The sequence below is a fragment of the Pseudorca crassidens genome, chromosome 2, assembly GCF_039906515.1.
Source record: "Pseudorca crassidens isolate mPseCra1 chromosome 2, mPseCra1.hap1, whole genome shotgun sequence".
Taxonomy (NCBI): domain Eukaryota; kingdom Metazoa; phylum Chordata; class Mammalia; order Artiodactyla; family Delphinidae; genus Pseudorca; species Pseudorca crassidens.
Window position 1 is genome coordinate 185,461,253 of NC_090297.1, and position 20,293 is coordinate 185,481,545.

The following is a 20,293-nucleotide window of genomic DNA, read 5'->3' on the forward strand; positions in this document are numbered from 1 at the left end:
GGAGAGCGTCCATTACGCTAAGCCCACTGCCCGGGGCCTCCATCTTCTCCGTGGTCCAGATCCAGTAATTCTCCAAACTTGTGTTAGCGCCCTGATGCCTCCGGACTTTTAAAGTACGTATCCAGCCTTTCGAGCTGCCCTCACTGGGATGGTCAGTCCACCAGTACTGGGAGCAGAGGTCCTCATAGCCACATGGCGGAGTTCTGAGGAGCCTCATACAGTGCGCTAACAGCAGTAAAGTGTCAGTACACCGCTGTCCACCTTTAATTCTGTGTCGAAACAGGAAGGCCCTGGAAAAATCAACTGCTCCCCCACTGCAGCTGCAGCCTCAATACTCACAGCCGCGGTCGTGGGCTCCCCCTTGTGCCCCGGCGCACACAGCGACCTGACTCACAAGGCTTTCCCCAGAGCCCACCATGTGTGGGGGGCAGGGAGACGACCTTCATTCCACGACAGACACCGAAGGGCTGATTCCTCAACCGACAGACCCCAGGGTAAATCCTAAGGCGCAGGTTTCAGCCCTCATCTCTGTTTCCAGTTATACATTCTTCCCAAGGACGTGCAAGAATCTACTTGTCACTGTTTAAATGCCTTTATTTCTTTCAAATCAAGCTGAAAAGGCAGAATAACAACTTGATATTTTGGCTACTGGAGGAACAAAGTTTGGGAATTCTCAAGAAACGAAACACAAGTGACCAGTAAATATATAAAAATTTCATTAGAAATAAAATAAATGCAAATTAAAACAATGAGACGCTATTTTTCCTACTATTAAAGTATCAACATATTCATTTAAGACAATAAATACCCAGTGTTAGGAACTGCTGGGGAGGAGGGTAAAGCCGCACAGCCGTTCCGAGCTGTGCGCGTCAGTCAGCAGAGCCGTGAAGACGCACACACCCTGCAAGCCCGCTGCTGCTCACGCAGCCGGGGAAACAGTAGAAAAGCCTGGACAGATTCAGCCACAAGGTTGCACCTTATATCACATGGTTTAGGAGAGGCTGGAGACAATCTAACAGTGGACTGTAAAATAAATTACAGTACAGAAATACAACGGCGGAGATGGACGTCACCTACGTGGGAAGTCAGTATTTTGTTAAATGGAAAAAGCAAGTTATGAGAGTACCACATGATCTCATATTTGTTTTAAAAACCCTACGTTTATTTATACAGTACATACTGAAAAACACTGAGAAGAACATAACACCACACTACCGTCGGCAATCTCTGCATGGTGAAAATATGAACGATTAAAAACATTTTTATACCTACTTTTTTTTTAACATCTTGGTTGGAGTATAATTGCTTTACAATGGTGTGTTAGTTTCTGCCCTACAACACAGTGAATCAGCTATACATATACACATATCCCCGTATACCTACTTTTGTATTTATCTGCTATTTCTGTGATTAAAAAAGGAAAGAAAAGTAAAAGTCTAATTTAAAAAACGCCTTGCCCAGGTTTTGGCTCATGATATGAGGGGCCACATGTCCCCAGAGGCATCTACGTGGTTTTGTTCCTTCTGACCTGAGTGGATATTCTCACAGTTTTTCTGCAAATGCCATAATCATGGACATCTGACCATCCGTCTAGAAAACAGTTCTCTCATTTTCTACCAGAGCTCGTGAGGCTACGGCCGGGGACGGAAGCCACCTTTCTAGGGGAGGAGGTTGGTGGCAAAACTGTGCCCAAGGCCCGCACTTTAGTTGGGGGGCCCTTAGACCAAGTTCTGGGGAGAAGGAGGGAGGAAGCAACTGGAAAACAGGTCCGAAGGAATGCCTGTAAGGTCTCCACTTAGCCCTCATTTGCATTCTAGGTCTCCTGAGCCTTAGAGGCACGGAAGATGGGAGGATGCCTGGAACCTGGTTTCACAGATTCTTTCTGAGATGGTGAGTCGTTTCAGAAGAGAAATGACAGAACTGAGAATTGTACTGAACATCAAACTGTCAGAGCAACCCCACAGCTACAAAGAGAGGCATCTGGATGGAAAGTCTATATTCTGGGTTAGTCTAGAGATTCCAACTGAATCAGAAATCTGTGAGGACCACGCCCAGCGCATACAGTAATGAGGCCACCATCCACTTAAGAAGTCTGTCCGAGGAGCAAAGAGAGAGTTATATGAGTCCACGTAAGACAAACCAATGAAGTCATGTATGATGCGGCAAAGGCCCGCCCCCTATGTCCTGCCCTCTCCGCTGACTCCAGGAGATCTTGGGAACACAGCCAGGGCTGAGTTTTCCTCGGGGTAGCTGACAGATGGGGTTGGAAATCTGACTTTCAGCTTACAGGCTATATATAGCAGTGCGGAGCTAACACAAAGAAAAACTACATCAAGATTTGAAGGGAAGAGTGGCCACACCCACCTTGACAATAAAGTCGCTGTCAGCCTAGAGGAGAGGCCCCTAAACGTGGTCTTAGAGGCATGTCCAAAGGAATGTATTTCTGATTAGTGGTTTAAATACTGCAGTTGGGAAATGTTTTACTTTTAGAAAGAATAAATTACTGTAAATAAAGTTAGCCACACAACAGACGTCCGTGCACTTTCCTGAATGAGAAGAAGGCGGGTTTCAACCGTCAGCACCTCATGAGCACCATCCGTCACGTGTCATCACGGCTAGAAGTTTGCATAACTGCTCGGAGGGTGAGAGCCCCAGGGTACAGGACAGCAGGAGGCCGGGAGGGGAGCAGATCTGTGGAAGCGCCCCGTGTCCTAAACCCGGGGGGAAAGGGGGCTGAGCAAAGGCGGTAACGCCTGTGAACTAAGCAGGAGGCCGGCGCTGAGGCCGTGAGGAAGCACGTGGACGCGTGCTGGACGGGGCGGGCTGACGCCCGTGACTGACGTTAGTGCAGAGAAGGCGACGCGGCCGTCCTTGTGGGGAGTAGCTTTTATAGTGGGGGTGGAGCTGAGTCCCCTCCCCTCAGTCACTCATGGGAAACCCGTTCCAAGGCCACATAGAAACTGTTCTTGTCGTCCAGGCAGTGCCAGCCGATGGGGCCGATCTCGCAGTCTGCGCAGACCAGGAACTTGATGTTGCCCACGTCCTTGGTGAAGCCCACGTTCTCGAAAGTGAACATGTCCTCCACCAGCCAGTGGTCCTGCAGAAGGTCGCCCTCAGGGCTGCCGCCGTCGGCCAGCGCCGGCTTCTTCCTCATGGGCGGGAGGCAGAGCTGCGTGGACAGAACACAGCAGAGCCCTGCTCACTCCGCACGGCCGGCCCCCGAAGCTCCCCCAGCCCAGGCGCCCGGCAGTAAGCCCCAGGCTGCCCCGGTCCTCGCCCGCCTCTCAGGAGAAGGGGGAGAGGCGCTGCCTGGTTGCCGCGGTAACCGGGACGCCCTGGGTCCTCAAGACCAGCCTGTTCCTCCCCGCCCCCGCCCCCGGACCCTCCAGGGCAGCTCCTCCCGGACACTCGGCTCCCACGTGGCCTCCTCAGGGTCTCCCCCAACCGGACAACCTGCACGAGCTTCCCATGCTGCCCACTGCATGTGTATTCGTTAAAGTGGCTCGGCTGAGGCATAACTGACGCACACTGCACAGATCCAAAGTGGACATCTGACACATTCTGGCACACGTATACCGCACACCAACAAAGCTTTACCACGATCAAGATAACGAGCATATTCGTCACCCTCAAATTTCCTCATGCTGCTCCATTTCCTACTCGTCGTTTCTGAAATCATCTTATCAGTTTACTGGCTCAGTTACTTACCAGGGGGCTCCCTCCACCAGCTCACTTTTCCTGTTCATTACCACATCCCCACTGCCTGGAACAGCAAGAGACACAGAGCAGAACGCAAATATCTGGGACAAGGGTAGACACAGGATGTCTGGCTTCACGCTATTCCACCACTGTTGTTACGAAGATACTGGGTTTATCTTATAAAAGGAACATTAAAAAGGAAAATCTAGTTCTAGAATTGGGAATATTATCTCTAGGACCCTTGCATCTCCCATTCACGAGGAGAAAGCATGCGCACACACGCACGCACGCATGCAATCCCTTTGACTTCTTCCACGTGGTTAGCGGACGCCTCAGCTGCCCCGCCCACTGCAGGACACGTCAGCCAAGCTCCTTCCCTGCTCCACTCTATGGCTGCCGCCAATGCGCGGAGTATTTCCCACCCCATGATTCACTTCCAACGCACCCCCAAACTCTAATAAAATATGACGGCCTTAATGTGCTAGCCTGGCATTGGCAATGAGGACAAAAGCAAACAATTTAAAAAGTTTTTTAAAAATTCGACCGACATCAGTGCTCTGGTGGGGATGAGAACGTCAGGAGGCCACAAGAGCCGCCAGTGTGTGAAACACCCTGGAGCCCGCACTTCTGAACTCCAGGCCTGCAGACGCTGGTAGGGTATCCCTGGCAGGGAGGAGGAGGGAGCTCTGACCCAGGACATTCCCCCTCCCTGTCCTCCAAGCACTCGGCTTGTTAAAACACATCTGTGCATTTCCCTTTGCTGTGTCACCTGAGGCTTCATCTGAGGACATCATAAAATATGATAGTCCCTCTTCCTGTTATATTGTCATTCCAGCCACTCTTTTTGCCTCATCTGATGGTTAAATGAGTCCCTAATGCTTTGTTTTACCCTGAGTGAAAATGGGAACAGGCAGAGGCAAAGAGAGGTAGGAATCAAAATTCAGGAACCAGAAAACCTGAATTCCTGTCCTTTGAGTAATTTTCTGTGGGCCTAAACGTCCCTAGGAACATTTCCAGCCACCTCCTATACTGTCGGTGTGAAATCACATCTTAACTAAATGCAAGAGGAGTGAAATGTGAGGGGAGAAAATCAAAGACTATATAAGCGTTAGCCCTCAGGACATGTCTAGCAAAGGAGCACGAATCCCCCACACTGTCCCCGTTTGCAGTGCATAAGGCCACTTCTGCTGTCTCCCATTTGATTAGTGACTAAAGGGCAGGACTATTACTAGCCATTCATTCAAGGGGTCAGTCACACTGGGTCCTGTTCCCGCTCTTCCTCAACATGCCCATTTTTACTGAAATCCTGTTAAGTCAGACCCATGTATTTGCACTCGTCTGTGTATCTGTGCCTGGATCTCAACAAAGTAGAGGACAACGCTAGGGTCACGCTGTGGGATGTATCATGTGGGACACAATGAGGCTTTCTGGACAGACTACTGGGGTGGAAATCTAGAAATTAATACCTAATTTGAGGTGGCCAACTCGGCTGTCTGGGAGCCAAAGTCGCCAGACCCCTGACGAGGTGGGTTAGCTGTGCCCCAGGGCCCCGGCCAGCACCCCTGATCCCGGCCAGCTCTCTGAGACGCATCGAACACCACGACGCTGAGATTCTGCTGATGTCTCACTGAAACTTCTTTTGCTTTCTTCAAGAACTATTAACAGTACCCGTTAAAAAATAAAATATTTTCTTTCTCTTTGTAAAAATACATTCTCATTATAGAGAACTTGGCAAGCATGCTGTACTACAGATGAGAATAAAAACTGTCACAGTACAAAGTAAACTTCTGTTAACCTTTTTTGTAATTTTTTCCCCTTCAGTGAGTACATGTGGTGGTTTTATTATTTTTTATTATTATTTTTTTAAAAATACTGACATGGGGAAAGAACCCGTCTCATATATATATATATATATATATATATATATATATTTATTTATTTATCACTGCATTGGGTCTTCGTTGCCGCGCGTGGTTTTCTCTAGTTGCAGTGAGTGGGGGCTACTCTTCGTTGGGGTGCGCGGGCTTCTCATTGCAGTGGCTTCTCTTGTTGTGGAGCACGGGCTCTACGCGCACGGGCTTTGGTAGTTGCAGTGTGCGGGCTCAGTACTTGTGGCTCACGGGCTTAGTTGCTCCGCGGCATGTGGGATCTTCCAGGACCAGGGCTCAAACCCGTGTCTCCTGCACTGGCAGGCGGATTCTTAACCACTGCGCCACCAGGGAAGTCCTTTGTAGTGGTTTTAAAACCACACAAATGTCCACAAATTCTCTGACAACCTTTCCAAGATGTGGAGACTATGCCTCTCCCCTTGAGCCTGGGCAGGCCAAGGTGGGTGGGACAGGCTAGGTTAGGGAAGGCTGGGCCACTTTCGCAGGTTGCTCTTGGAACAGTTGCTCTGGGAGCCCTGGTGACCCTGGAAGAACCATGGCTACCCTGCGGCCTCCTGGCGCATACCGGGAGGAGCGGCCCATCACAGCCTGTCCCAGGTGCCTGAATCCTCTCAGTCCACAGGCAGACATGGGAGTGGGCAAGCTTCTGAGATGACCCCTCTAACTGCTGCCCCATGAAACACCATGAATGAGAGAACTGCCGAGCTGGGCCCTGCCAACCCCCAAATTTGTGAGCAAAATAAACGTTCATGTTTTAAGTCACTGTCTGGGGTGATTTTGTTATGCAGCAATAACTAGAACAACACTGCCCAACACACCTGAGGCATGTTCCATTTTAATTCCTGATTTTTCACTGTGATAAACTATACATAACATAAACTGTACCATTTAAGTAATTTTTAAGTGGGCAGTTTGGTGCCATTAAGTACATTCACATTATTGTGCAACCATCACCACCATCCGTCTACCCTTTTATAACCACACTTGCCAACACCCCTGACCCGCCCCCGCTTCCTAAACCCTGGCAATCACTAATCTGTTGACCATTTCTAAAATTCAAAAATGTCATATAAATGGAATGACACAATAGTAATCTTTTGGGACCAGCTTTCTTCACTCAGCATAATTCCCGGGAGATTCATCCTCATCCAAGTTGTGGTGCCCGCGGTGTGGCATCATTCACCAGCAGAATGCCTGCTGGGCTGTTTCTGGTTTTCGGCTCTTAGGAATAAAGGTGCAGTGAACATTTGTGCACAGGTTTGGTGTGAACATGTTTTCATCCCGCCAGGGATAAAGGCCCGGAGAACACTTGCTGGGTCCTATGTTAGGTGCATGCTTAGTTTGAGAATAATGTCTCGGTTTGCTCTCATTCTCACCCAAACAGTGCTCTATCCTTTCTCTCCCACAATCTCATCTTCCACCCCCCTCTCCTGCCCCAACTGCCCTCTCCCTCAAAAGGTAAGAAAGCAACTATTCCCTTCTCTAACTCATCACCCTTTCCCTACATTATCAAGCTCTTTGGTGTTTCTTTCCTCTGTGACTGTAATTTTCTCCTCTGCCCCAGACTGCAGGTGAGATTTCACAAAGGACCGAGTCGGGGGTCTGAACATTTTATAAAGAAACCGTTCACAGGACTTAAAAAAAAGGACACGTCGGGTGATCGATGGCGCCTGCGACACACGGATTCGCTCCGCCTGCTCTAACCCTTAGTCTCACGGACTGAGAACTTCACTCCCTCACTTACTTAATATTCCAAAGTCTGTGTCCTCCCTCACGCGCGCGCAGTCTCGGGGCAGCGGGCGCGGGACACGGGGTCTGTGCAGCGGTGTGAACGACACGCCTAGTGATTCACGACGTCGACGGGGATCACAGACCCGGGAGCGAGCGAGCGCTCTGAGGGTTCGGGCCTCGCCCCCAGGACGGCCCCCGCGTCCCGTCCCTCCCCACCCCGTGCCCACCCGCCCAGTCCCTGCGAACCGCCCCCCAGTTTCCCCGCCCACTCCCCCCCCCCGGGACTCCGCGCCCACTCCCGGGGCGGGGCGTGGCGGCGCAGTGGGAAGGAGGCTGCGGAACGTGACAGCTGGACGAAGGGCACCGACACCTGAGCCTGAGGAAGTAACACTCAGGCTCCCTAGAAGGTCGGTCTGCAGAGGCCCGGCGTCGGGACCCCGCGGTCGGCAGGCGCGGCCCCGGGGCGCCAGTGTCCGGTCGTGTGTCCGGGTCCAAGCCGAACTGGACCCGGTGTCGCCGCCCCTCCCCCCCCCGCGTCCCCTCACCTGCCGGCGGGAGAAGAGCGCCGTGCCCGGCTGCAGCACGCGGGAGCCACAGCGCTGGCACAGCACCGCCTTCCGGTTCCGGCCCTCCGCCGACACCAGGTCGCTCGGCGGCGCCGCGGGCTCCATGGCCTCTACCCGGGCCCTTGGCGGCGACGCGCACGCGCGGTCTCAGGGCGACTTCTTCGTACCGCGCAGGCGCGGTCGCGGCGGCGCTCCTTCAGCGCAGGCGCCGCTTCCCGGCCCTGGACGCCAGTGCGCAGGCGCGGCCGTTCGCCGCCGCCCAGGCGGCCGGCGTGGTTTCGTGACAGATGCCTCCTGGGATGTGAGAGCTTCTGCCCAGGCTCACCTGGGCGTTGGGCTTCCCTTACACTGAGTGAAACCTGAGCCAGTACAGGTGTGCGTTTAGTCCCGTGAACGACGGGGACGTCCTGGGGTCAGACCCCCATCAGCAAATCTCAGCCGCAGTGGCTCACACGGGACGCGACCTACAGGGACACCTGCCTTGTGGGCGGAGGCAGGCGCCTGGAAGCTTCAGTTGCTGCTCTCTGTTCTCATCATACGGACCACTAACTACGTGGCAAGACGTGGTGTTGACGCACTTCCAGAAACGTCTCGAGTCCCAGTTTCCCTACGGGTCGGTCGTAGCGCAGTGAAGCGGTAGAAGTCGGAAAGGCTGCCTTCCAGGGCCCACGGGTCCAGGCATGGCCCTAGAGCCACTGCTGGGTCGTTAGGCTGTGTCTCACGCTCTCCGGTTCGTCTTCGGATGTCTAGCTTACTAGTTGTAGAGCGGCAGGCGTGGCCTTCCTGAGATGGCAGGGGAGGCAGATAGAAGGGGAGCCAAGCCACCTGAGAAACGTCTCATCTACCCAGCACCCCCTGTCGGCGGCACGTTTTTCTTCTTCCTCTTTGTCCTTCATCAATTCAACATTGGCTGAGCAATTACAGAACATGCTACACCCTGAGGATACTACGACGATAGGCACTTTGTACTGGAGAACACAGTTTAAACAGGAAGACAGACCCAAACCCAAGGACATGTGATAAAGACGATCCAGGGAACAAAGTAAATGGAAGCACAGATCAGGGGTAATTCCACATGGGGAGTCAGAAAAGGCTTTACCTAGGTGACACTTGCATTGGGCATTAAAAGGTGACTAGGATTTTGCCGGGACAGCAAGATTATTTCAGATAGAAGGAACGGTGTAATATATCCACGAGGGTGAGAACAGATTTAGGAATGGTTAAGACCACTGTGGATGAAGCACGTGATACCTGGGGGGAGTGAGGGTGGTAGAGGAGGCGAGTTCAGAAAGGTGCCGTGAGTCCAGATCACCATGGGTCTAATGTCATGCTAAGGAATTCAAACCTTATAACATGGACAACGGGAATCTATGGACTTTTAGGCCAGAAATATCTGTTTGGTATTTACTGAAAATGTGCTGTATGTTTCGTATTGTAATGGCCCTGTCCGTGCTTTAGCAAGATAACTGATGACAAAATGGAGGGGCTAGACTGGAAAGCAAGAGAAGAGTAGAGGTAAGGGTATCAGGAGACGGTGCTCCATGAGTCTGGGCAAAAGATAGGGGAAAAAAACACAGGAATGGATTTGGAAAAATTAAACTCATGTACAACCTAAAAACTAATCGGATGTCTGTATTGTGGTGGAGGTGACAGGTGACACAAGATGAAGGTAGCTTTAGCTTTCAGAGGTTGCATAACTTAGTGGCTGCCTGCCAGTTAACGGGAGCTAGAAAAACAGGAGGAACCACCAAATAAGGGGTAGCTGTGTGTAGGTCCATGAGCAGGGGAAAGCACAGAAGATTGGGGAAAGAGTGGAAAGGGATGGAGGGGGCTATTCAGCTGTGGCTGCCATCGAAGAACTATTTGGGAATTTGGTCTGAAACTCAGAAGTCAGCCGTGAAGACAGCCCAGAGCCCAGAGCCATGGGTTCTTCACCCCCTCCCCTCCTCTGCCTCCCCTGGTCTCTTCCTGAGAGAACAAGTCACATGTCTCACAGTTCGATTTAATCGGCAGGCACAATCCCTCTGCTAGAGAAAGGCCGGCCGGCCTCTTTGCTGAACCTCTCTGGCTCCCCCTTCCCTTTGCTCTGGGAGTATCAAGATTTTTGCATTTCTGCAAGCCTTCCGCATAGCTGTTTGCATGACAAACAGCTGTTTGTGGCACAAATCGAGGCAAGCGGAAAAAGGACTGGGGCGACTAAAACCCTAAAATTCAAGTGGTTACAAAACGAGCCCAAGATTGCCTCTTCTTTATCCCCTGTGGTTTCTAAGTAAAGACCAACTGTGAGAGTCCGTGAATATGCAATTCAGTTAACCTTGTATTGATGGGAGTCTCCAGAGATCTCTTACCTGTCTAACAGAGACACAGCAGAGCTAGTTGGCAAACACACAGGTGAACGGGCTGAAGAGACAGGACCTGCAGCTGATCCCTATGCCTGGTCCCCCAAAATGTCTGCAAGACAGGCACTTGAGACCACTGATTTTCAATATTTTCTTAAAAAAAATACAAACAAATGAACTTGAGGTCAGTACAACTCAGGGAAAGAGGAAAAAAAGGAATTTCAGAGCAAAGGGAAAATGCATCCTTCCTTAGGTGATCACGTCCCCACACTCCCAATACCCACAGAGTAGGAATGTCACTGCACAGCACAGGGGAGCCTTGGAGGGACAGTGGGTACCGAAACTAACAAAAGGAGTTTAGTTGTCGTTGATTATTCTGTCCTGGGATGAATAAAATCCACTTTAAAGACAGGGAAGGGGGATTCTAATAGCAAAGAACTACATGTACAAAACACAGCAGTAAAAACCACACCTTAGCAGAAGTATGTCCTTAAAAGAATGAGGGAGTAATGAGGCAGCTGAACTTCTAGGCAGCTGCCCCCCCGCCCCTCCCCCACCCCCTCTAAACAGTATGGACGCATAACAGTGGAGTGAGTAGCATTTGCTTCAACAGAGGAAGACCTTCCCCGTATAGATGAGTCACGGCAGGGAGGACTACTGTGAAATCACAGGAACTTCTGGTTTATCCCTGGCCCACTGAAGGCCCATTCTCCTCCACCTCTGCTCACCCAACATGTGCTGGCTCTGTCACTCTCTCAGTCCCCAGGGCCCAGGGGACCACGGAAAGACCCTCAAATAACACTCCCTCCTCAGCCTTCTGGCTGTCGCAGGTTCACTCCCATCCCACCACGTCCAGCTCCCTTCCCACACTCTACACCCAGCTCTGACGCCAACCCTGTCCCCCTGTCCCCAGGCCCCCAAAGTTTTGACAGGGCTCTTTCCTCTGTTTCCCTCCAGATCGGAACTGTGTTGCCCCTGCTACCTGTAGACTAGGAAAGATATTTATTATTGTGAAACAAGACTTGGTACCCTTCCAATGATCGAGGCTGGATACCGCCCACACCCCGGCGCTGCGCTCATACCTTAATTCTCTGCAACACGCGAGGCACAACTTAAATGTATGTTCTCCCAAGCGCACACTGAGTCAGAAACGAGGGAAGAGTGCCCCCGCGGCCGGGAGGAGAGGTGGTCTGGCCTCCCACACCCACTCAGTGTGCAGCCTCCTCCCCTGAGGGTCTGCAGCCCACCCTCCTCAGGGAAAACCACCAGTGCGAGGGGCGTCAAATAAGCACAATCATCGCGGCACTGGTGCCTGTAATCACCCTGTGCACACAGTGAGAAGCAGACATTCTGGAAAGGATCCTTGGTTCCCTGCCAACTGTGTCGGACCGGTCACTTCTCGCGGAGAACACACACGCCAGCGTCGCAGCGCTGGGTTCCCATGGAGGTCACGACCTCCCAGCTGTCGATGATGGGGTCGTAGCACTCGATGCTGCTCAGCAGGGAGTTCCCGTCGTAGCTGAGGGGGAAGAGGCGGGACTGAGCTCTGCAGCCGCATGGCCCCCTCCCGCACAAGGCGTCTCCCTCCCGGACCAAACCCCATCTCCACCCCCGATGCGGCTCGGATCACACCACTCTAGATGCCTGGTTTAACCCTCACCCTGCAATTGCATAAAGTCTCCCCCGAAGCACCGTGGCCCCGACGTAGCATCGCGGGGTGGTCATGCTAGTGACCGTTGTCCAGGAATCGGTGCGAATGTTGTACGCTTCGACAGAAGAAAGGTGGGCTGTACCATCGAATCCCCCAACCACATAAATATGGTCATTCAGCAGGGCTACTCCCGCACCTGGGGAAGAAAAGGTACAGCAAATGAATACTGCTAAGCTCAGGATCTGAATTCTAGAAACAAAACACTGTCACTGACGGCTAGCTGAATTCCAGAATGGCCGAGGGATGGGGACGGGGCCAGACAGGCCTGGAAGAATCTAGTCCTGCACAGGTTACCCGCCTGTAAACCCTCTTGAACTGGCTGTCATCTTCACCTTCGTTAATTCACAGCCCAACCCTTATCAGCAGAAAAGAAGGAAGTGGAAAAAAGAAGGCAATAAAGGGAGGAAAGGAGTTGTGACTGGCTCTGGAGCACATCTTGCCCAGAGGAAGGGTGCTCTCCTTACCTTACCCCAGCCTGGGGGCTCAGGAAGCCCCTTCGCTGCACACGCACATTCCCTCAGGCAGTGTGCACCACATGCACAGAGCTGGACTGGCTGCTAGGATGCAGGGAGGGGCCCAGATGCAAAAAACGAGTAAGACAGGAAGCCTTCGCCCTCAAACTGTACCCTAGTCAAAGTTTAGGCTGCCTTTAGTCTCACTGTATTTAGAGACAACAGGCTGGAGGAGAATGGACCTGACTCATGTTCCCCTCTGTCTCCAGTGAAGACGGGGCTGCAGCCCTGGTCCGATGCCTGGCCTGTGGCTGCACCCTCACTGCACATACAAGGTTTGGACAGCTCCGTCTGTTGCCCCCCAAGATCTGACTGGTCTTACCAGAGCGCTTGGTGGCCATCGGTGTGACATTAGTCCAGTGTCCTGTATGGGGATCATATTTCTCAACTGAATTTAAGATATTCAAGCCATCATATCCTCCTGAAAGACAAAGCAGACCCCACTCCAGAAAGAATGGTAAGTCCTGATGCCCATTCCCATTCTGCCTTTCTCGAGTGTTTCAACTAAGTCTTTTAGTTCCAGTTCTCCCTCAAGGGTTCCAATAATCCAAAAAGAAATCTGGCAGTACCCTGTTTTCTGCTTCCATGAAAAGGAGAATCCCAGTTAATGAAAAATATACTGTGGCAGACCAGGGTTTTAGTGGAAGGAAGTCTACGAACTTCATTCTGGTAAAAAGGATCCCACCCCGAGGCTGCCGCCCATCAGTTCTCCCCGCGTCCCAGCCCGCACACCTAGGCAGTAGATGACCCCGCTGGCCACCACGAGGCCTGCGCCTTCCCGGGCCGTCTGCATGTCTCCCAGCATGCTCCACTGGTCGATGTTTGGGTCATACCGCTCCATACTGGTGTGACGCCTGCTTCCGTCAAAGCCCCCAGAGACATAGATCATATCTGCTCAGAATGAACAAGTCACAGCTATTAGAGAACGAGAGCCTTCTAGTAACTCTTTTCTCTACAAATCTCCCACAACTCTTTCCAATGTTTGGGGGCAAAAACAAGTGTTTTTTTAAGGGATAAGTCAATTAAGTCCTTTTTAAAGAGGACAGCACAATCGAGACATGTAAAAAGAATGGGGTAAGATGGAATCTTCAGAAACATTCCAAGACTAGATGGGAATTTGCAAAAATACAACTAGTGCCAATTCCCCACTCAGCACAGTGGAACTTGATTTACCAACTCTGTTGTCAGCGTTGAAACACCCATGGGTATTTCTGAAAGCAGAAAGGCGTATCTGATCTTACCAGTAGCCTCCACATTTCATAGAGAGGTATGAACCCCGATCCAGCCACCCCAAAATGCAAACACTGCCCTGTGCACCAGCCTACCTCCTAAGGTGGTGGCTCCGGCCAGGCCTCGTCGGACATTCATAGGGGCCACAGAATACCAGACCCCATCTTCGTCTGCTGTGTAGTCTAGACACTCCACTGAGCTGAGGCGGGAACGGCCATCATAGCCGCCAATCACGTAGATCCGGTCGTGGAGGGACACTGAGGCTACGTAGCGTCTCTTCCGAGTGATGCTCTAGGATTCAGGAGGGAAGAGGTGCCTCTGTCATTTCAGTCATGCCAGTCTTAGGCCTCACCTTTTGCTGTCCTTCCTGTTTTTATCTGCGCACCTCTGCTTCTTCACCTGCCACTGTGAAGCCTTCTGAGCAGAGGTTCATCTGCTGTCTGGATGAAAACCTCTTGCTTGTTGTGATGCTCTTACAGATTAAAGCCTTCTGTACATTTGCCTCCTTCCAACGCTTCCAAAGGACCTAATGTCCTTCTGTTATCCAGTATCCGATTCCTCTCTATTCCATAAGGCACTGGGCTAAAGACCGGTATCCTTCCATAAAGTAGAAAGCTATTACCACAGTGCTATCTAAGGGCCAGGACCTGAAGACCCGAAAAGTTATGAGAAATGATCAAAAGATTTCCAAGTTTTCTCAGAATTACTATTGTTCATTCAGCACTGAAACAGAGACACACCAAAGGAGAGAGATACAAACTTCCAAGTTCCACTGGATGCCAGTTCAGCTTAGCACAGTTTAACACAGTGTTCAGGTTAACAGGGCACGAGGGTAGCACCCTGCGAGTTGCACAGGCAGCTTGGGAAGGCGTGGGAATGGTGGCGGCCAGCTAAGTGTAACTTGGCACAGGGTCATTAATATTTCTTATGTCTAATTAGTCAATAACTAACTACTGAAACTAACTGCTGTAAGGAACACGATGCTGTTACCAGGCTTTTCTACTCTAAGGGCTGGATTCGTTATGATCTGGAGCCAGGGACTGCATTGAAGCTCTTTCCCCAGGCTTGGTTCCACCACTACTTACTGGCAAAAAGCTCCACTCCTGAGTCTTGGGGTCATACTTCTCTACCACGTCGATGGGAGACTGCTGGCTTCCGAAGCCCCCGACCACCAGCAGCACTTCGTTGGCTCCTGAGAACAAGGGAGAAGGAGAGAGGTCACTTCCCCATCGCTGCTGGGTAACTCCTCACAGGGAAGGAGAAGGAGAAACGGGGCTAGGATACCTTGTTCTCTGCAGCCCAGAGAAGCCATCTGAAATAGGAGATTCATCATAAGGCTGCCTAATAGGAAATTATTTCTTCCTGAGAACCTGAATCTCTGAAATTTAAATTTCTGGACAACATTAAAACTCCGGAAGGCAAGCGTGAACACACCCTGCACCATTTCAACCCATCTAGACAACTCTGGCTGATTTCACAACAGGCTCCAAGTGCAGGCTGGAGGCTGGAGGAGCTCTCTCTGCCCTTCTCACCCCGTAAAACTCAAAAGGGGAGTTTTTTTGCCATGGCAAAGAATGCTCTCCTAACCTTGTCCCCAAAAAGTTGAGCGTTGTGGCTTAGGAACCAAATGATAGATTAAAAAAATCTTTTCCATGACTTTTATTTTTCCAAATTAGCCAACTATACGACCACATTCCCTCCTAATTCGTCAAAACTGCCAGGTAATCATAAGACTAGGCTTTTAAAGGGAGTCTTGTTCTCTACTATTTTCCCAAACAAGGCATTTTGATAGCTTTTGTATCGTCCCCTTTCCCCTAAGGACTTATTTGGATAATCTTATTCTGATAATATTTCTTTTGAGGAAATCCCCCGTGTATTGTGCTACTGGAGAGAACACTTATCTGGAGCATTTAGGGAAATTCAGTCCCCAGGAGGGCATTTTGTTGACCTGGACTTGAAAGAGCAAATGCAGTACCTTTAAACTGACAAGGAATACAGACCAGCCCCTAATGAAGTCACGGCTGTGACAGTCATCCACAGCGGCTATGACCGTCAGGGGAAAGCTCACATACCGCTTCAGAACACTCAGCAGGAAGCACGCCACCATCACTTATGAAGTATTCTCGCAGAAAAATTGAGGCTGAATCTTGAATCTTATCAAGCGTCTAGTCTAACCACCAGTTTACAGGAAATATAGGGGACAGAAGAATGTGTTAAATGAGACTACTTGGATGCAGTAACAAAATCTAGACTGTGGGAAATTCTACAGGTTTCTTTAACAGATAAATTGCAAAGGGAAACCAAAGCAGGAGGGAAAAAACTATGGATTAAAAGAGACTAAAGAGGACTTCCCTGGTGGCGCAGAGGTTAAGAATCTGCCTACCAATGCAGGGGACACGGGTTCAAACCCTGGTCCAGGACGATCCCACATGCCACGGAGCAACTAAGCCCGCGCGCCACAACTACTGAGCCTGCGCTCTAGAGCCTGCGAGCCACAACTACTGAGCCCACGTGCCACAGCTACTGAAGCCTGTGCGCCTAGGGCACGGGCTCCGCAACAAGAGAAGCCATCGCAATGAGAAGCCCACGCACCGCAACGAGAAGCCCACGCACCACAAGGAAGACTAGCCCCAGCTCGCTGCAACCAGAGAAAGCTCACGTGCAGCAACGAAGACCCAACGCAGCCAAAAATAAATAAATAAAGCCCAACAAAAAATATGTGGAAAAAAATAGTTTCAAAATAAAATAAAAGAGACAAAAGAGTGCTATGAACTCAGTGCAACGTGTGGGCCTTGTCTGGATCCTGATTGGAGCAACTGAAGTATAAAAAACAAAGAAAAATCAATTACGGGAAAACTGAGGAAGTGTGTATGTGTACTTGATATCTGATGAAGATAAATACTTGGCTGTGTGTTTCTTATCTTTTAGAGATACACACAAAAGCATAATATATATGGATGGAAGTTTATCCTGTCTGGGATTTGCTTCAAAATACATAGGCTATGAGTTGATAATTGTTGAAACTGGACAATAGGTATGGGGGAAATCCTTATATTATTCTGTTTTTATACATGTTTGAAATTTTTCTTAAACCCACACATAAAGCACGGACTTTAACCTCCCCCTCTGAGAGGGCACCTGTCTGTGAACTTGCCAAATAAAGTATGTGGCCCCTTCTCCAACGTGAGCAGCCATCTTCTTTTAGAAAACAAAGCATTTGAACAAAGGGCCCTTTTGTATGATGCAGATTTTATTTCTGAAATCCCTCCAAGCTGGGGCAGGCCAGGGCCTGCGTTGGCAGCACTTCCCCGCCATCTGCCCCTTTCTCCCCCTCTGACTTGAGCAGAGGAGGTGAGACAGTGATGAGTCCCGAAAGCACCCACAACAACCGAGGGGATTTTCTATGCTTCGCACATTAAAAAAAATACCATTGATTTTCAGCTTTAATTTCAAACTCTGGAGGACCAATAGTGCTCCCGTGGCTCCAGGCTTCTCAGTAAACGTCCTGGTAACCTGCATCCACAGAGGAACGTGGGCAGGGTGTCAGCGTAAGTCGCTCAGCGACTTACGGCTCTGAACCCTGGGGCTCCTAGACCACTAGAAGCTGGGGTGTCCAAACCTCTCTGCAAGGAAGGCCTATTTTCATTACTTTCCCTGAAAGATCCTGTGTTTTGAAAGACTGCCTGCCACGTGAGTTTAACTTCCCCACTGTGGCCGGAGTTCATGTCAGTGCCGACAGAGCTTTTGATAAGGACAAGAGGGCCAGTGTTTTAACACTGAAAACGTGTCATTTTAGTCAGTTCTGATGTCTGTTTAGCCTGTGTAGCTTTTTCTAGCACAAAAATGATTTTCTTTTAAAAAGTTTAAAAAATAACTCAAGGGCTAGTATGACTGTCATCCTCACTCACATGTTACCCACCCTTTGGTTCAAAAGATTTAAGAATATTATGTCTTGTGATTATAAAACATATAATATATAAAATACATTTTCACTGTTAAAAAGCTTAAAAAGAAAGTGTTATGAAAAAATTTAGCTATAATTCCACAATACAAAGACACAGCAAAACATAAGATTATTTCCTTCCAGCTTTGTTTCTAAATATTTATAAAACATAAATGGGACCATACTGTAGTGCGTCCTGTTTTTATTTCATTTTCTCAAAATATTAACAAAATCCTTTAATATATGATTTTAATATTCTTAGGTATTTCAGGAGTTCATGATTTGGGGTTATAAATAATCACATATAATCCTATGATAAACATCCTTGAATATGAAACTTTTCCCAGTCATTTTCTTAACACAGTAATGGGAGGGCTGCCTAGTGAAGAACATGAACCTTAAAGAAGTCTTTGGATGTATATTATAAGATACTGAGGTTGAAACAAATTCCATACCCACCAACACTCTAAAGGCGCCAATCCATTCTACTCTCTGTAGCACTGGTATTGTCTTTTTATTCTTTGATACTTTGGTAGGCAAAAAATTGTATTTATTGTTTTAACTCTTGCCTTAGCACTGCTAAGACTTTATAACTACTTCGGCTGAATCTCGCCCCTTTTATTTAGCAGGACTCCGCTTCTATGAGCCGCACACTCAAGTCTCTAGTGTTTCTTTCTTGTGTGCATTTTTATGAGCTGTTTGCATGCAAATGACTTTAACCTTTTGCTGTGGCTGCAGCAGATTTATTTTCCTGATTTGTCTTACAATGTTGTACATGATTTTTATTTAGTCAGGTACACTGGCCTTTTCTTTTGCAACTTCTTCTATTGCTTTGTGCCTAGAAAGTCTTCCTCCCTCAGAGGAACTCCTAGGGTTTCACTGTCTTTGGACCCTCAGCTCGGACCACTACTCCAGCAGACTTACTAATGTGAGAAAGAGCCAGGGGAAGGGCTGACCAGAAGGAAGCCTGTTTGTTCTCTGCCAAGGAATGGGGCACTTGCCAAGTTAGATTTTTATCTTTATGATGAGGAAAATGTGTCTAAAACACCTGGTAAGAGCAGTGTGAAAAGGCACATTACTCACAACCGAGGCCTCCCGACAGTGCCAGTCACTGTTTTTTATTGGGGGGGGGAGGGGAACGTGTGTGCGCTGGGGTGTTTTGTTGGAGGAAAGTGCAGACAGGCTGCAGGACTGCTAAGAACAGGTTCAGGGACCGACATTTCCACGTGCTCAGAAAAGAAGCCAGTGACAAAGTAGGAACTACAATTTCTATTACATCTTTTATGAGAGAGTAATGGGTAAGATTAACAATTAAAACAAAATCCCCACACATTATCTGGCATGCTATTTTTCCTCAGCTGTATATTTAATTTCCTGTACGCAAAGAGCCATCATCCTGGTAACTGACTTAGCAACCTCTACGAATAGAGACGGGCAGAGGACAGGATGGCTGGAACAATTTACTTCTCAGGTACTAACGTGGAGATGCTAAATTAAGAATCTCATAGGGAACAGTTTCATTATTTCCTTCCTAGAACTTTTGAGAAAATAACCTCGAAACTATGAGGGCGTGTAGAGTCATATTCTAATCCCTCAAGGTCAGGACAATAAGCAAGTTCTCCGAGCAAGTAGGAGCTTTCTCCTGCCTGTTCAAAGAAAAGCAGGAAATGCACTCTAAAGGACCTTCTGGGTTTGGTGGTTCACACAAATTTTTATTGGACTTAGTTCGATTTAACAAGCGATTATGTACTGGTTGGGACACTTCTGGCTCTACAAGAAAGAAACACATCTTCTGTATTGGAAAGTACTCTAGTGGCTGAATTTAACTCCTTTCATATGCCGAAGAAGAAATGGTAATCCAGAGAAGCTGAAGGACTTGTCCAAGTTCAAACAGCACGTTAGCAGACTAACAGAACCGGGAGGAAAACATCAAAGTAAGCGAAATGTCTTACCTCCTAGTGCCAGATTCTTTCCTCTACATCACCGGCTCACCTGCTACTTACAGAATATATATCTGTTATCTTCTCTGTCAGCTTATGGTAATAACACGGAGGTATAGAAACAAAACACTAGTAGTTAATATTCCCCCGCAATCTCACTTTATTAAAGGTTTAGTGTTTATCCTGTATACATATCGTTTGTTTACGCTCAGGCAAACACACATATGTAGGAGGTTTTGCTTCCTTCTTTTCCCCCACTCAGCGTGCACAATTAATCTTACGTGTATCTGACTCAATGCTTTTAACAGTTTCGTGACATTCCATGGTACAGCTGTGCTATAATTCAGTCAAGCATTAATCCCCCTTTACTTGGCGTTCAGGCTGTATTCATTCTTTTCTGTACATTAGCAATTTATAGTAAACGTCCTTATGCATATGTCTTTCCTCATATGTGCTTATTTCTGTACTGACACGCTGTTTCTACAGTACAGATTCCCGGAGGTGGGACACACAGGGTGTGCTCATTTTAAACTCCAGTGACTACCTTGTTCTGATCTGTGGTTCCAGACCTCCTAGTGGAGCATCTTTTAAGTGCACGGTGTTCCCTCACACGTCCTCCTCTGTGTGCTACCTGTGCACCTCCCGTGCCGCCTTCTGTGGGGTCACTGCTCTTTTTCTTGTTGATACATATGGGTTCTTTTTACAGTAGAAATGTTAACCTTTTGTCATACAT

At 49.1% G+C, this 20,293-nt stretch overlaps 2 protein-coding genes across 6 annotated transcripts in view; both read right to left on the reverse strand.

The window, feature by feature from the left end:
- Window positions 1–692: 692 nt before the first annotated feature.
- RABIF (RAB interacting factor) lies at window positions 693–10,212 on the reverse strand. Its single transcript, XM_067729961.1, has 2 exons — window positions 7,865–10,212; window positions 693–3,169 (listed from the first exon to the last, which is right to left on the reverse strand). Exons 1-2 carry the CDS (start codon window positions 7,988–7,990, stop codon window positions 2,924–2,926), a joined length of 372 nt encoding a protein of 123 aa, XP_067586062.1. The 5' UTR covers window positions 7,991–10,212; the 3' UTR covers window positions 693–2,923.
- Window positions 10,213–10,361: 149 nt separating this feature from the next.
- The window catches only part of KLHL12 (kelch like family member 12), a 28,355-nt gene continuing 18,423 nt past the window's right edge, over window positions 10,362–20,293 (reverse strand). For all 5 annotated transcript variants that reach the window (XM_067729960.1, XM_067729956.1, XM_067729958.1 and 2 more), the window contains 6 exons: window positions 14,763–14,869; window positions 13,773–13,968; window positions 13,180–13,338; window positions 12,770–12,868; window positions 11,885–12,071; window positions 10,362–11,743 (listed from right to left, as the gene is read on the reverse strand). In XM_067729960.1, the coding sequence (XP_067586061.1) occupies window positions 11,617–11,743; window positions 11,885–12,071; window positions 12,770–12,868; window positions 13,180–13,338; window positions 13,773–13,968; window positions 14,763–14,869 (875 nt within the window). In that variant the 3' untranslated portion in view covers window positions 10,362–11,616. The remainder of the gene's footprint in view (window positions 11,744–11,884; window positions 12,072–12,769; window positions 12,869–13,179; window positions 13,339–13,772; window positions 13,969–14,762; window positions 14,870–20,293) is intronic.

Bases quoted from the DNA above. Each gene is read 5' to 3' on its own strand.
- RABIF (XM_067729961.1), bottom strand. From the start codon at position 7,990: ATGGAGCCCGCGGCGCCGCCGAGCGACCTGGTGTCGGCGGAGGGCCGG. The intron at 3,170-7,864 runs GTGAGGGGACGC...CTGTCCACGCAG, and splicing joins CGCTCTTCTCCCGCCGGCAG to CTCTGCCTCCCGCCCATGAG.